The sequence below is a fragment of the Oncorhynchus masou genome, chromosome 29, assembly GCF_036934945.1.
Source record: "Oncorhynchus masou masou isolate Uvic2021 chromosome 29, UVic_Omas_1.1, whole genome shotgun sequence".
Classification (NCBI taxonomy): domain Eukaryota; kingdom Metazoa; phylum Chordata; class Actinopteri; order Salmoniformes; family Salmonidae; genus Oncorhynchus; species Oncorhynchus masou.
This window is the reverse complement of record NC_088240.1, coordinates 37,852,285-37,867,409: the sequence shown is the minus strand read 5'-3', so window position 1 is coordinate 37,867,409 and position 15,125 is coordinate 37,852,285. Positions and strand designations below refer to the sequence as shown.

The 15,125-nt window shown below is 41.5% G+C and overlaps 1 protein-coding gene across 4 annotated transcripts in view; it reads left to right on the top strand.

The window, feature by feature from the left end:
* The window catches only part of LOC135519523 (mitogen-activated protein kinase kinase kinase 20-like), a 50,496-nt gene that overhangs the window by 29,908 nt on the left and 5,463 nt on the right, over nt 1-15,125 (top strand). For 3 of the 4 annotated variants that reach the window (XM_064944753.1, XM_064944751.1, XM_064944755.1), the window contains 4 exons: nt 2,374-2,460; nt 2,910-2,984; nt 4,905-5,011; nt 9,194-9,329. In XM_064944753.1, coding sequence (XP_064800825.1) covers nt 2,374-2,460; nt 2,910-2,984; nt 4,905-5,011; nt 9,194-9,329 — 405 coding nt within the window. Of the gene's footprint in view, nt 1-2,373; nt 2,461-2,909; nt 2,985-4,904; nt 5,012-9,193; nt 9,330-10,349; nt 15,120-15,125 lie in introns of those variants that run through there. The other variant, XM_064944754.1, reaches the window with a different exon arrangement.

Sequence of the window (15,125 nt, the reverse complement as noted above, 5' to 3'; positions counted from 1 at the left end):
TGTGTGACATTGGATAAACATTTCAGAATGGTTTGAACAAAAATAAAAAGGACTTTCATGCATTCCACATGTGCACTTGGAGGAATACAAGTGAATATTTGCAAATTGGCCCATATCTCCACCTATAGTATTCAACAAAATAGGCCGAGGATTATACATCCTTTCAGCAGGGTTCATACAGACATTGACAAGTCAAATTCAAAGACTTTCAGGGACTTTTTCAAGCACTTAATTGCAATTTTCAATGACCACAGTTGTACAATTGTTTATACAATTGTAACATTTAAATAATTGTACATAATACAGGGCCTGATGTAGAACCCCGCTCCCCCCAAAAAGTGTCAATAAAGTAGGCCATTACCACTTTAAGAATAATGTATTTTTTAGGCCTTGCCAATACATTGGTATTTCAATTATTACTACATTCTAAAATACAGTATGTGAGAATAATGTGGACATTGCCTGACTAAATGGATTGGATGCATGGGGATTTTTCTGTATCCTATGTGGTCGATGCAGGCGCACATGAACAGCGGTAGCATTAATCTCACCATTTGAATCTCACCATCGCTGTTTTTATCATGAGAAAGTGACCAAAAACCAGGTTCCTTTTTTTAATGGAAGGATTTGTATGGAAAGCCAAGGTGAAGCCAACATTAGATGTCGTCCTCATAATAACCGCACGTGGTTTTACCGCAACAGCGTGGTGCAACACCCTGAGAGTTAGATCCAGGATTCTACAGAGTTCAAGTTCAATGTCTATTTTAACTGATTAATGATTAATATATGATATAACGACAATTTACACTGCCATAAATGCAAGGACAGAAAAGTTATGTTTTATGTCGCAGGATTTTGAACACATTTGTCAAGACACCAACCATAATAAAGCATAAAACATTTCAATGAACTCTTGAATTTGATTGAAAATAGCTATTATCCCTCAGAGGACCATCCTCCTCAGTGAATTTCATAAAAATAAAAATGGTGAAACATTAATAAAGTTATCCATTTTAGATAGACCTATACAAAATATGTTTACATGTCACCAAATAATTAATTAAAACTCACTGTTTTGCAATAAAGATCTACAATAGCCTTAACAGCACTCTGTAGGGTAGCACCATGGTGTAGCCGGAAGACAGATAGTTTCCGTCCTCCTCTGGGTATATTGACTTCAATACAAAAACCTAGGAGGTTCATGGTTCTCACCCCCTTCCATAGACTTACACAGTAATTATGTCAAATTCCAGAAGACGGTCTTCAACCTATCAGAATTTTTGCAGCATGAACTGAGATGTTGTCCACCCAATCAAAGGATCAGAGAATGAATCTAGTACTGAGATCATAAACTATAGCTAGCTAGCACTTCAGTGCATAAAATGCGCTGAGTAGTTTACTCGAGAGAGACAGAGAATAGTTGAACATTTTTTAACAAATTAACTTCTTCAAAAATGATAGAGAAGCAAGAGAGAGAGATTTCCTTGTATTTTTCTTTTTAACTTTCCCTTAGTGAATGCAGCTAGCTAGTTTAGCCTACTCAAACACTCGGAGAGGGATGCTACATTATGTTAGCTAGCTGGCTTTGGCTATCCAACACTGGAATTCTTCCAAGTCAAAGTAAGCTAAACTGCTTGCTGACTGTACACTATACTGCATGATTGTAGAAAGTTTACTAATGCGTTAGTTCTATTAGCTATTTTGACTATAGCGTTAGCTAACATTGTGACAATGGTGTAGGCTGTGTGTAGAGGTTAGCGGTTATGATATGAAGGTTTGGTTTGGCAAGTTTTTTTTGCCTGGTCACAGACAGCTGATGTGTTGTGCACTGAAGTCCACAAGCGAAGGGAAAAGTTGAGAGGAGAGCGCATACTGTATATACGAGAAGGAATTATAGATCATCTACATGCAGGAAAGAGTGTGCAAGGTGGTATTGAATGTGTTACTGTCTGACCTTGATTACTCAAATTTATCTCGAACTGTGCACCTACAAAAATGTAATTCATAAGCGAGGTTGTAGCAACCTCATGATGGGTATAGGGAACATTTGAGTATCATGAAGTAGCCTGAACCTATCGATAGTACATTGAGCTGGGTGAATGGAATGTGAATGACTGTCATCCAATATGCTGTAATAGAAATAAGGCCATGCTCATAAAAAAAATAATCGTCCTCCCTCATCTTAAACGACACCGACCGACACTGATCTTAATGTAATGACATGAAGAAAATTGGCAGATTATTATCAATGACTTATCATCAGCTGTAATAAGTTATCCAGTGTAGGAAATCCTCTGGTACCCTAGTTTATAGAAAGACCTAGATGCATTTGCTCATTGACTGACCATGACCCTTCTCGTTTCCCTGTGTCAGGTTCTGTGGGAGATGCTAACCCGGGAGATTCCCTTTAAAGGCTTGGAGGGTTTACAAGTCGCCTGGCTGGTGGTGGAGAAGAGTGAGGTACAGCTGCACTTCCTTTTTCCTCATTATGCAGTCTTATAGGAACAGATTGACTGTAGATGTACTGTAGCTTCCTCTATCTATGCTAATAGATTTTGTGAAGAGACAGATTCCTGACAGTTTTTCTTAATGAGCGAGTGTATCTATACAGGAATCATTTCAGTCATCACACACTAGTATAACTAAGTTGGGGGATCGTCATATGGGCCAAAGCCAATTGATCCCACTCATGCAATATCCGCATTCTCAGAACGGAGGTGATAAGCTTGTTGACTATATGGACATCTCTTGCATGTCTCACTCACCAGGTCTCCAGTCACATAAGTCATCCGTATATTTGACCTGCCTCCTGACATGCTCTAAATTCATATTCTGACCTCGGAACTGAAAGCTGAGATGACTGCAATCCTTTTAGTGATTGTGTGTGTGTCTGTGTCTGTCTGTTCCAGAGGTTAACCATTCCCAGTAGCTGCCCAGACAGTTTCGCTGAGCTGATGAGGAAGTGCTGGGTGACTGATCCCAAGGTACGACGTCCTCACACATACCCACATTGTCACGCACACAGAGATCCTATTGAATTATATGTAATTCTATGCTATCGCACACATACAGTTGAAGTTGGAAATTTACATACACCTTAGCCAAATACATTTCAACTCAGTGTTCCACAATTCCTGACATTTAAGCCGAGTAAGAATTCCTTGTCTTAGGTCAGTTAGGATCACCACTTTATTTTAAGAATGTGAAAAGTCAGAATTATAGTAGAGAGAATCATTTATTTTAGCTTTTATTTCTTTCATGACATTCCCAGTGGGTCAGATGTTTAAATACACTCAATTAGTATTTGGTAGCATTGCCTTTAAATTGTTTAACTTGGGTCAAACGTTTTGGGTAGCCTTCCACAAGCTTCCCACAATAAGTTGGGTGAATTTTGGCCCATTCCTCCCAACATAGCTGATGTAACTGAGTCAGGTTTGTAGGCATCCTTGCTCGCACACGCTTTTTCAGTTCTGCCCACACATTTTCTGTAGGATTGAGGTCAGGGCTTTGTGATGGCCACTCCAATACCTTGGACTTTGTTGTCCTTAAGCCATTTTTCCACAACTTTGGAAGTATGCTTGGGGTCATTGTCCATTTGGAAGACCCATTTGCAAGACCCATTTGTGACCAAGCTTCAACTTCCTGACTGATGTCTTGAGATGTTGCTTCAATATATCCACATCATTTTCCTCTCTCATGATGCCATCTATTTTGTGAAGTGCACCAGTCCCTCCTGCAGCAAAGCACCCCCACAACATGATGCTGCCACGTCCGTGCTACACGATTGGGATGGTGTTCTTCGGCTTGCAAGCCTCCCCCTTTTTCCTCCAAACATAGCGATGGTCATTATGGCCAAAAAGTTATATTTTTGTTTCATCAGACCAGAGGACATTTCTCCAAAAAGTATGATCTTTGTCCATATGTGCAGTTGCAAAACGTAATCTGGATTTTTTTTATGGCGGTTTTGGAGCAATGACTTCTTTCTTGCTGAGTTGCCTTTTAGGTTATGTCGATATGGGACTCTGTTTTACATTGGATATAGATACTTTTGTACCTGTTTCCTCCAGCATTTTCACAGGGTCCTTGTTCTGTTGTTCTGGGATTGATTTGCACTTTTCGCACCAAAGTATGTTCATCTCTAGGAGACAGAACGCGTCTCCTTCCTGAACGGTATGACGGCTGCGTGGTCCCATGGTGTTTATACTTGCGTGCTGTTGTTTGTACAGAGGAACGTGGTACCTAAAGGCGTTTGGAAATTGCTCCCAAGGATGAACCAGACTTGTGGAGGTCTACAATTTTTTTCTGACGTCTTGGCTGATTTATTTTGATTTTCCCATGATGTCAAGCAAATAGGCACTGAGTTTGAAGGTAGGCCTTGAAATACATCCACAGGTACACCTCCAATTGACTCAAATGATGTCAATTAGTCCATCAGAAGCTTCTAAAGCCATGACATCATTTTCTGGAATTTTCCAAGCCGTTTAAAGGCACAGTCAACTTAGTGTTTGTAAACTTCTGACCCACTGAAATTGTGATATAGTGAATTATAAGTCAAATAATCTGTCTGTAAACAATTGTTGGAAGAATGACTTGTGTCATGAACAAAGTAGATGTCCTAACCGACTTGCCAAAACTATAGTTTGTTTACAATAAATTTGTGGAGTGGTTGAAAAACTAGTTTTAATGACTCCAACCTAAGTGTATGTACAACTTCCGACTTCAACTGTGCATACTCACACATAGCCACTGTGCACAGTACACACAAGTCAGTACTACAATGGATAATACTAAAGAGTAATGTTATGTTACATACAGTTACAAGGCCAGTCCAATAGTCTTGAGTAGATAGATATACTACATGTCTGCTTATGAATATCAAACTGTTTTGTTTCATTTCCACCCAGGAAAGACCCATGTTCAAACTTATCCTTACAACCTTGGAGACCATGTCCAATGACAGCAAGCTTCCAGAGCAGTGCAACTCCTTCCTACACAACAAGGCAGAATGGAGGTACTGAGATCATACTGTACGACTGCAATCCTCTCCATCTCTTCTAGACCAACACCGCTATATTCTAAGGATACGCCAGAACTGTTTCAAATCAATAGGCCCATCTATGCGCAAGTGCTGCTTTTGTGGGCCACTAAATGTCTGAAGGGATTTTTGGGAGTGTGCATACAGATCTTTTATAATTGCACTGATAACATAAAGGCATCAAATATCTAAAGAATCCCCCATCTGGATCTCCTTCCTCTCTATACCCATAAGGTCTAAAAAATAATCAACATCTTTTTCAAGTCCAAGTGTTTAATTGGCCTGCATGAGCAGCTGGAGGATTAGTGATGTTCAGCACAGCCTGGGTGTCAGCTGCTACTGATTTCTCTCTCTCTGGGCTTTTCTACGCTCACAACTCTTCATAGAGACGTGTCCAAGCAGGTGAGCAGCTCAGTAGTGAGAGTCGATCAAGAGCATGTGTGTTAGAGTGAGGGAAATGTTGCACACCAAGTACAGTCGTAGTCGCTAGCTAGTAAGAAACGGGAGAAGAGTAGAGTGGTGCGGCCTGAGCTCCTCTTGCATCAGAGGCAAACAGGTTGCAGGAGCGATGTGTTATAGTTTCTCAGGGTAGCAGGCAGTTAGAGCGTTGGGCCAGAACCGAAAGGTCACTTGTTCGAATCCCAGAGCCGAGAAGATTTTAAAAATCTGTTGACGTGCCCTTGAGCAAGGCCTCTTAACCCTAATTTCTCCAGTGTCACCATTGGTATTGGCTGACCCTAGCCGCAACCCCACTCTTCCAATTCACATGTCTACAATACAAACTTGTACATATATAAGCACCCAACAAATTATTATAATAAGTAAGTGTCCCACTGATGAAGGTTCAATGGTATTGTCAATTCTGGCACTTGAAAAAAAGTAAAACTATGAGTAGGTGTCCTGTATTTGCATCTCAGGAGGTTGGTGGCACCTTAATTGGGGAGAATGGGCTCGTGGTGATGACTGGAGCGGAATCAGTGGAATGGTATCAAATACATCAGACACATAGTTTCCAGGTGTTTGATGCCATTCCATTTGCTCTGTTCTGGCCATTATTATGAGCCGTTCTCCCCTCGGTAGCCTCCGCTGACAAATGGCTCCTGGTGTTGGCTATATTAAATCTGGCCTCATGCTATGTTTCTTCTCTTTTATCAGACTGTTAGTCCAGTGAACAGTGGCTGTCTGTCTCATTAGCTATCAATGCACTCATTTGTGTAATAGTGTCAGTTAGAAGCTGCTCACTGCTCTGTAACAATGGCTCAGAGGGCTCTTGTTGCAGTCTATATTAAGGCAGTTTGCAAATGGGTAGAGCATGAAGGGACTCCTCTTTTCGCTGTTTCTCTGGCACCTGTCTAGATCAGGGAGGAGGAGCAGAGAGGGGAAGTTAGTTGGGGAGGAAAAGAAAGGGTTAGAGTGCTGGGGGAGGAAATGTGAGAGGTATTAGAAAACCTGTAAATGAGCAGGATAGGACTAGAAATACAGAGTGTGTTTGTCAGGAAAGCGACAAGCAAGAGAATCAATTATGAGGGAAGTTTCAAGTATTAGTGGAAAGTCTTTGAGGGGATGGGAGGGAGTGTGGGAGGATGCAGGAACAGGGCAGGAGTTCCTGTCTGTGTCACGTGCCTGTTTATAAATAGTTACTTTGGGAGCCGATTGTCTTGGCCTCTGACTCAGCATGGCTACCCATGGTGCACCACACAGCCCCACCTGCTGGGCAAAGCAGACCCGACCACTCAGTGTGTGAACCGCATTAGCAAACACACTGGAAGGTAAGTGTTCCTCCACTGTCTGTGGCCTTAGAGCTGTCACTAAAAGGGCAGAATCCAAACTTGAGAAACACATGCATAACTTTGAACTCTTGTGTATATTTCATGGATGTCAGGGAGAGATATGTGTTGGAATCTGAGTTAAGCACAAGTACCTCAAATCAACAGTTTAACACCAGTATTATAAGTGTTGAGGTGGATGATGTTGGTTACTAAACACATCAGGGGTGTCATACCTTAGCTCAAGACCAAAAATATAAAGTAGGCAACAACAACAAAAAAGTAGACTTAAATCCCAATGGCTGTTTAGCGTATTGGGTGGCTGGATGGCTTTAGAACCATGCTGAACATCTCTCGGAGAGCAGCTGCCAGCCTGCAGGCTTTTCTCTCACTTTTAGAAAGCAGAGAGTGTGAGTTTGCATTGAACTCGTGCTTTTAAACCTTGCTGTAATCTGATAAACAGGGATTATTTGAATTGGGAATTGGGAGTTGAGGGAGCCCTCCTTTTTGGTGATCATCCGCAACCAAAACCTATACTGAACAAAAATATAAATGCAACATGCAACAATTTCAAAGATTTTACTGAGTTACAGTTCATATAAGGAAATCAGTCAATTTAAATAAAATCATTAGGCCCTAATCTATGGATTCTACATGACTGGAAGTACAGATATGCATCTGTTTAGGGGAGACATCTGTGGCATTGTGTTGTGTGACAAAACTGCACATTTTAGAGTGGCCTTTTATTGTCCCCAGCACAAGATGCACCTGTGTAATGATCATGCTGTTTTATAAGCTTCTTGAAAAGCCACACCTGTTGGGTGGATGGATTGTCTTGGCAAAGGAGAAATAATAATAGCATGGATGTAAACAAAGTTCTGCATATAAGTTTATAGAAATAAGCTTTTTGTGCATATGCAACATTTCTGGGATCCTTTATTTCAGCTCATGAAACATGGGACCAACACTTGTTGCGTTTTATATTTTTGTTCAGTGTATATTATTGATATTAAAATATAGGTTGTGATAGCTCTAGGCCTAATTGATATTTTCATTCATTTGCCCAGTAGGCTAGTGCAATTTTGGTTTCATGTATGAAAATAGACACAATTGAACAACTTGCTATTTAGAGCATCTGCCCAAAATACATGCCCTGTTTATGCCAAATGTGCATTTTCATGAAGTGACAGAATGCTAATATTCAGATAATGCAAATCATGAATGACTACTTAGGCCTACATCATCATCTTCAGCCTTCATTCGTAATCCCTACCTGTCTCTGATATAATGCATTCCCACCTCTGTCTAGTTTGTCCACCTTCCTGAATTAAAATGAGATATTCTAACAGTTCAATCATGCTTGCAAAACGTCATTAAATATTGCTAAGTTGTGCTTCTACTGCTAGAGGTCCTGCACGTCTTATAGAATATTAACTCAAAAATGTTGTGGAGCTCCTAAACAGTACCGGCACCTATTTCAGTCCACGTCAAGTACTGGCTATAGTGTAGCTGTAGGGCTGTTTTTTGTTGTTGACATAATGAGCAGTCAGATATCGCAACTGCTTTGTAGGCAACACAATGATTTCAGAAGGAGACGAAAATGGCCCGGGGAAACTTTTTTGCGGACCGCCCCCTCGTTGGCTGTATTAATATTTCGGAGCCGCCTTGTTGACACACAACGTTTCAATATTCTCTGAGCAGCCTTGTTGATACAATGCTTTCCCTTCCCTGGCGAATAATGCAGACAGAGAAATGCAAAAAAAACTAGCTTGGGCGCCCACATTACGGGGCAATCAGAAGAAAATTTGACTACACGAAACGCATAGGTTTGACACTGACATGTAAAGGGGCTTTTGTCATTTTTGACATTCTTTGAACGAGTTTGTTTGTCTTCATGTGTCCTTGACGATTGTAAATAAGTCATTTGATGTAGACCTATGCCTTTTTTATTTCAATGCGTGTGTAGGATTTATCTTGCATAGTTTGCTTCCGCGGTCAGCTGTTGTATGCACTAGTTAACTTTCACATTGATGTCTGCATTTGAAGTCGGCCTGCTTGTGAATTGATAGAGTGAATTATGCATCTATTTCATGTTGCACTGTATGCGCCGTTCCACAAGTAAATGTGTCAATTAATGATGAGTGGGAGTTGAGTAGTGGTTGACATTGTAAACGCCGTTCCACAGACCTTTTAACCTAATATTGCGAATAATAATTAATTGCTGGGGTCATTTTGTTTTTGCTGTTCTCCAAATAACATTTGAGCGTTTTTAAATCTCTATAAATGCAGCAAATGAGCTTCAACTTCGCACACCCCACCTCACTTTGCCATACCCTCGGTTTATCTAAACTGACGCCACTGAAACGCATCCCTATGTTGTCTGTTACTTTAGCTGTGAGATCGAGGCCACACTCGAGAGACTGAAGAAGTTGGAGAGGGATCTGAGCACCAAAGAGCAGGAACTGAAGGAGAGAGAACGTCGCCTGAAGATGTGGGAGCGCAAGCTCATCGAGCAGTCCAACACCCCGGTAGGTCTCTCAACACAACCCCCACACACCGTCTCGTCCCTGAACATGAACAGCACCCCAGCTTAGCACCACCTTCACTGTGTTGGTCCATGTGTCACGGCCTGTGTTATTGGTCACAAGAGGAAGCAAATAATTCAGTTTACTTCAGATTTCAGTCTGGAATGGAGGGAAAATATAAAAATAAGGCTCTGGCTAGGCTCACTTGAGTCTCACCGATGGGCTGTTGTGTTGAGTAGAGGTATTAGCTCATGGTGCTACTCTGTGTGGAACTATGTCACTGAGCCCCCATTGGCCATCGGTGATAATTAGAGGTCAGTGTGATTGTAACGTTGGTAATGCCAATGTTGTCACGCATCGCTGCTTGTGTGTATTTGCCTATAATACCCTTTCTATGTGAAGCTTTCAAAGGGACACCCCACTCAGCCTTGGCCTCCTGTTTCTGTTATTGCTTTGGCATGCAACACATTTAACCTAAATATTGCCTTTCTAGTTGGATGTGTTGGTTGGATTTGTTTACCGCACTTCCACATTGTAGCACTAATACTTTGTTTTGTCCATTGTATAATTGCATTCTACAGCCATGCATTGGGAATGTCTTATAGTGCTTTGCCTTGGCATCAATTTGACATTAGTTTAAATTGATACATGCACTGATGTATTTTGGGTAAGAATCAGTACTGTCATCCTGAGAGATGTTACCGTGTTAGCTATCTCTTTGTTTTCTCCCTTTCTCCTAACTTAATCTGTCCTGTAGACTCCAATTGTTTCAGTCCAACCTTCTCTGATAATCCAATTTACTATATCTCTCAACTCTACTCTTCTAGTGTTTGACAGTCACCTTTTTATAATGGGTATAAAAACAAAACACATTTAATCATTCGTCTTGGTGTACAGTGTGTGGTCAAAGACTGATTTCCTTCCCTCCTTTTCTTTCCCGTCCTCTTTTCCTCCCTCTTCTTCCCTTCCTTTCCTCTCTCCCCCATCTTTCCTTCTCTGCTGTTCCTACCCGTGGCGGCTCAGATTAGCACTGAGTCGTTCTATGAGTCTAAGACGGAGGAGTCGAACAGTTCGGAGATGACGTGTCAGATCACATCCTCCAGTAACGGGGAGGTGGAGGGGATGAGTCTGCAGGCCATGATGAAGGGCTTTGGGGACATGTTTGCCTTGGACATGGGGGGCTCCGTCCTGCACTCTGGCATGCAGGGCAACATGCAGGCCAAGCAGAACTCTTCCAAGTCCAGCAGTGTCAGAGAGGGCCGCAAAATCAACATGGCCTTGGGGATGTCAGACGACAGTGATTAGAGCAACCTGATTGGTAACATCCGTAACATCTGTCCATCAATCACTTTGGCCTGTGTCTAAACTGTGGTCTTGCAGCAAGCTCCCATGCATATTCCTTTTCACATTAATGGTGTTATGGAAGCCATCTTCAAACATTAGATCATTCATTACTAATAGCTTTTTATTCCTTGACTGTTTTTGTTGTTGGAACAATCCATTTTTCACACGTTCTTTTGAAAAACAATAAAGCATATCCAAAGATACAATACTTGTTGTAGCACAGAGATGTTCTCACCGTATGAACACAATGTATTAGAAACCTTCCTCCTACATGGCTCACATGGATGTCATTAATGCCTAATGTACTGGATGTATAGTGCCATGCTGTAAAGCATCATGTGAGCAACTTGCATTGAGGAGGCAAAGCTTTTATGACATTTTGCTGACATTAAGATTGGCCAATTTGTTCTGAATGTGGTGGAGTGCAGTTGCTCTGATTGAGTCTCTCACCAGGACGAGAATGTACATGTTGTGTCCCTCAGCTGACCCTGACTCATGTCAGCAGGAGAGAGAGAAAAAGTTTCCCGATATCCATGTTAAACTACAGACTTCCTGTGCTCTTTTTCTGTATATACAGTGTTTGGAATATTTGGATTTCAGGCCCGCATACCATGGCTTATTGGTGAAAAGTGCACTACAGGTGTTTGTGTAGTCTCGCTTCGCGTGCTGGTTGACAGCTGCATGTTATAGATGCATATAATCAGGATGTTTGTGAGGAGTACCTTAGACTACAACACCTTGACAGGGGTAAGTTCTCATAGACAAAAGGCAACTATTAAGGACCTTTATTCCACTAACTCTGTTATTCAGTGGTAGGTTGGCCTTTCATTCAATTATTTAGGAAGTAATAACAGTATCTCTTTGGAGAGATGATATGAAATACTCTTTAGATGGCTTCTCTAAGCTAATGATTATCTTTCAGCTAAACATGTATGCATCTGCACCAACAGTTTTGACCACTGACAAAAGTGTGTTTAACCATACCCAAACTGAGCCTATTGAAGCTCACATTAACAAGTGCCATCACCAAATGCCCTGTAAATTCTGCTATTTATGGTCATATGGGACCTCATCTCTTCTAAACATATCCAATATGGAGGATATTTCTGTCTGACTCTGGCCCTACAGGTTCCACCTATTTCTACTTAGTTGATGTATGTTTTTGTATTCTGTTGTGTAGTTCTTAAACCTAGTCACTCCGAAACCCATCCATTGACATAGACAATAACCAACCGATACACCTCCTGATGTGAAAGTCAACCACTTTGTAAGGTATTTTCAGGACATCGAATACCCAGAGTTGCAATATGATCTATGCAAACTTCAGCACCTTGGATTAGTCCAATTCCTTGGATTATTCCGATAGAGTTATGGCACACCATTAAAGAGACACTATTAGACAGACTGCTGTTTGACATGAACATATTTTCCTGCAACCTCTACTGTTCCTTGTTTTTCAATAAACATTTTCTCATTAAACTTCCTGCTTTGGTTCTTTACTCTCTCTGTTTTCTTACATTTCCTTCTTCTTCGATGAGGTTTAACGGCGGTTGGCATCCAGTAAATGTTGCATTACCGCCACCAACTAGACTGTAGTATAACTCCCTTATACTTTGCTTGAAAAAGTCAAATGCATTTAAAATACCCTACTCTCATTAAAACCCAACCACCCTACTCCACTATTTAAACATTTCTAGTCCTACCTCAGGCCAACATCCTGAAAGGACGATACACACTACCACTCAACAAACCCTTGAACCCGGCAACTCTTACTGACGCATATATCATATTTTGGCCAATCCCTCTGTACTGATACAGATCTACTACTCACACAAATCCTGTCAGGATCCCTCCCCTTTGACCCATCTTCCTCAACTTTCTTCACTACCTCAGCATACGACACCTTCTGCTCTACTGTAACCCTGGACACTTCTGATCCCCAGCTCCATGGGCACTCCTACAATCAACACATACAGCTTTTTTCCCCAATGTTACACGTTCCTTTGTCTCATGCCCTTCTGCACACTGCTCACACCAAGGACCCTCCCTCCTACACACTGCTGCCACATGCACATAAGCTTGACACCTGTTACAACGTAACAACCTGTAACAAGCTTTTGCGAGAACTAAAATATCCTAACCTCACTTTGTTGGGCAGAGACTCAACATGAAAACTCTAAAGAACAGCCAGTGACTCTTCTGCTTCAGCACCCACGCCACCTTGTCTGTGTTGCACCAAACGACGAGCATCACAAACACTGGGAATCTTCCCCTTCAGTTGGTCAACCTTCACATTTACTGCTACCCCAGTAATCGCTCCTTTCAATGGCGCCCTTTTCTTGGGAGCAATTCAAGTCACATCTATTGTCCCAATTAGTTTGGCGCGAAGCCTCTGCTCCCTCTGACCAGCAGAAACACAAACAATTATCACAAGACCACTTCGGGTTACCTTCACCGATTCCACAGTACCAAACACATTTTTCACACACTGAAACCACAAATGGATCAGACAAAAGGCAGCGGTCCACTTCCTCCAAAAATATCCCTCCTACAGTCATAGACTCGTCTTTATCCTGACCATCAGTGCAAGCCTCAGGCTCCGAGGACTTCACCACACCTGCCACCTCTGATAATTCACACTCACTCACTTCCATTTCTCCTCCTGTCTTCAATCTGGCGTAGGTCTCACACTGCTTCCACTTTCTGCCATTCTTTTGACAAACCATCTCCCTTTTCCCCCCCAAAGTGTTTACCTGACTCGAGCTCACCCTCTTCCTCCGTCTCTCTCTTTGACCTCCTCTGCCTCTCTTTTTCCCTCCATTCCTCCTCTGTATATGTATGTGTCTCGTTATGGTAATGCTGTACTTCTCCTAACATTCATCTCATTCTTGCCCTCTTAAGGGATGCCATTCTCCCACTATCATCCTCAATCTTTGTCTTCTCACATTTCCTCTTGGTTTTCCCAGTTTTTTGTTGTTGTTGTTACCTTGAAACTAACAACTAATTCAAAAACGTTACAATAATGTCACAACAAAGGTTTGTTAGCCACAAAATTCCAAATGTGGCCAAGACAATAAGAAACATTTTGTGCTGGGAGAAAATAAAGAAAATGTGACTGGTGTTAGAAATATAACTTCAGATGTGGTCTGGAATAACTGTTTTTAACATGTAAGACCTGAAATCAGTCATATTCCATTTTAATTGATTTGCATTAGACCCATGTTCACACATTAGTCCTCAAGGTTTCAAATAAATATATAATCAATGGTGTGACTTCTATCATTAGCTAACTGGGCACCACTCATACTTGGCGCAGAACATCAATTTGTATTGTATATGTTACACTTACGGACAATGTCTGCTTAATTGCCCCTGCGGGGGATTGACAAAGTCATGTTGAATTTGTGGTGTAGCCACGAGCCAACAGGTTTCCAATGCTTTTCCGCCTCTATAGTGTAATCAACTTGCTACAGTATACTCCCATTCCACATGGGGGCAGAGTTGTGTGAACTACTGAACTCCTCTTCCCCGCCAAAGGAATCCCAAAGGCTGAGCAATTTCTACTGATATCCCCCCATCCTTCCCCTCCTGTCATCAATTAAGATCTGTTTCCGTTTGTCAACAGTATGCTAAGGATTTTATTAAACGATTTGAAGTAATTTGTGACATACAATATGACTCCTGTAATCGCGATATTATGTCACTTTAATTAGGCAAAATCTGTTATGGAACTGTGGCAGTAGTGTAGGGGTGGTGTTTTTTTTATGTGATTACTTCCGAACCATACCACTGGAGTAGACGAAAAATGCAGCTGGGGGCGAGGGACTTCAGACGGAGGCTGCAAAGAAGTGTATCGCGCTAATTCTAAAACGGCCCTCTTTTGAATGCGATCTGTTGAGATTGCCATTCATCTCAGGCTCTGGGCTGTTATACGATTCCGTGGGAAGCAAATAGAGAATGCTCCGATTAGTAATTAATTTAGTCATCTTCCCCTCAATTCTCCCGGTGCATCGTTTCTGCCACCACATAGCAGCCTCGTGATCATAATGATGAAATTTGCATTTTGTCTGGCTACTTTCTGCCTGTTTATACTTAATGAACAGTAAATGATTTCTCTTTAAAAATGCATCATGAAAGACCAGTCAGATGGGCATTGGACACATTTTAGTTTCTAGACATTTTAGGACCCAGTCATCTTGATTGCAGAATACTAGCTGCAAAAACCATTGCTATAAGACATGGTAAACATGTCTTGGAATGAAGTAAGCCTGTATATAATGTATACTGTATGTAATGCACCGATGTTCATAATGATTTACTTGCACACATGAATGCAAAATCTGTGTCAGAGTCCAAACATGAAGAATAGGCAGCATTTCTTTCTTTGAGCTGTGCACATTTGTACTACGTGACATTAGAGCAGTATTCCCTAGTGCTCATTCAGTTTTGTCTTCT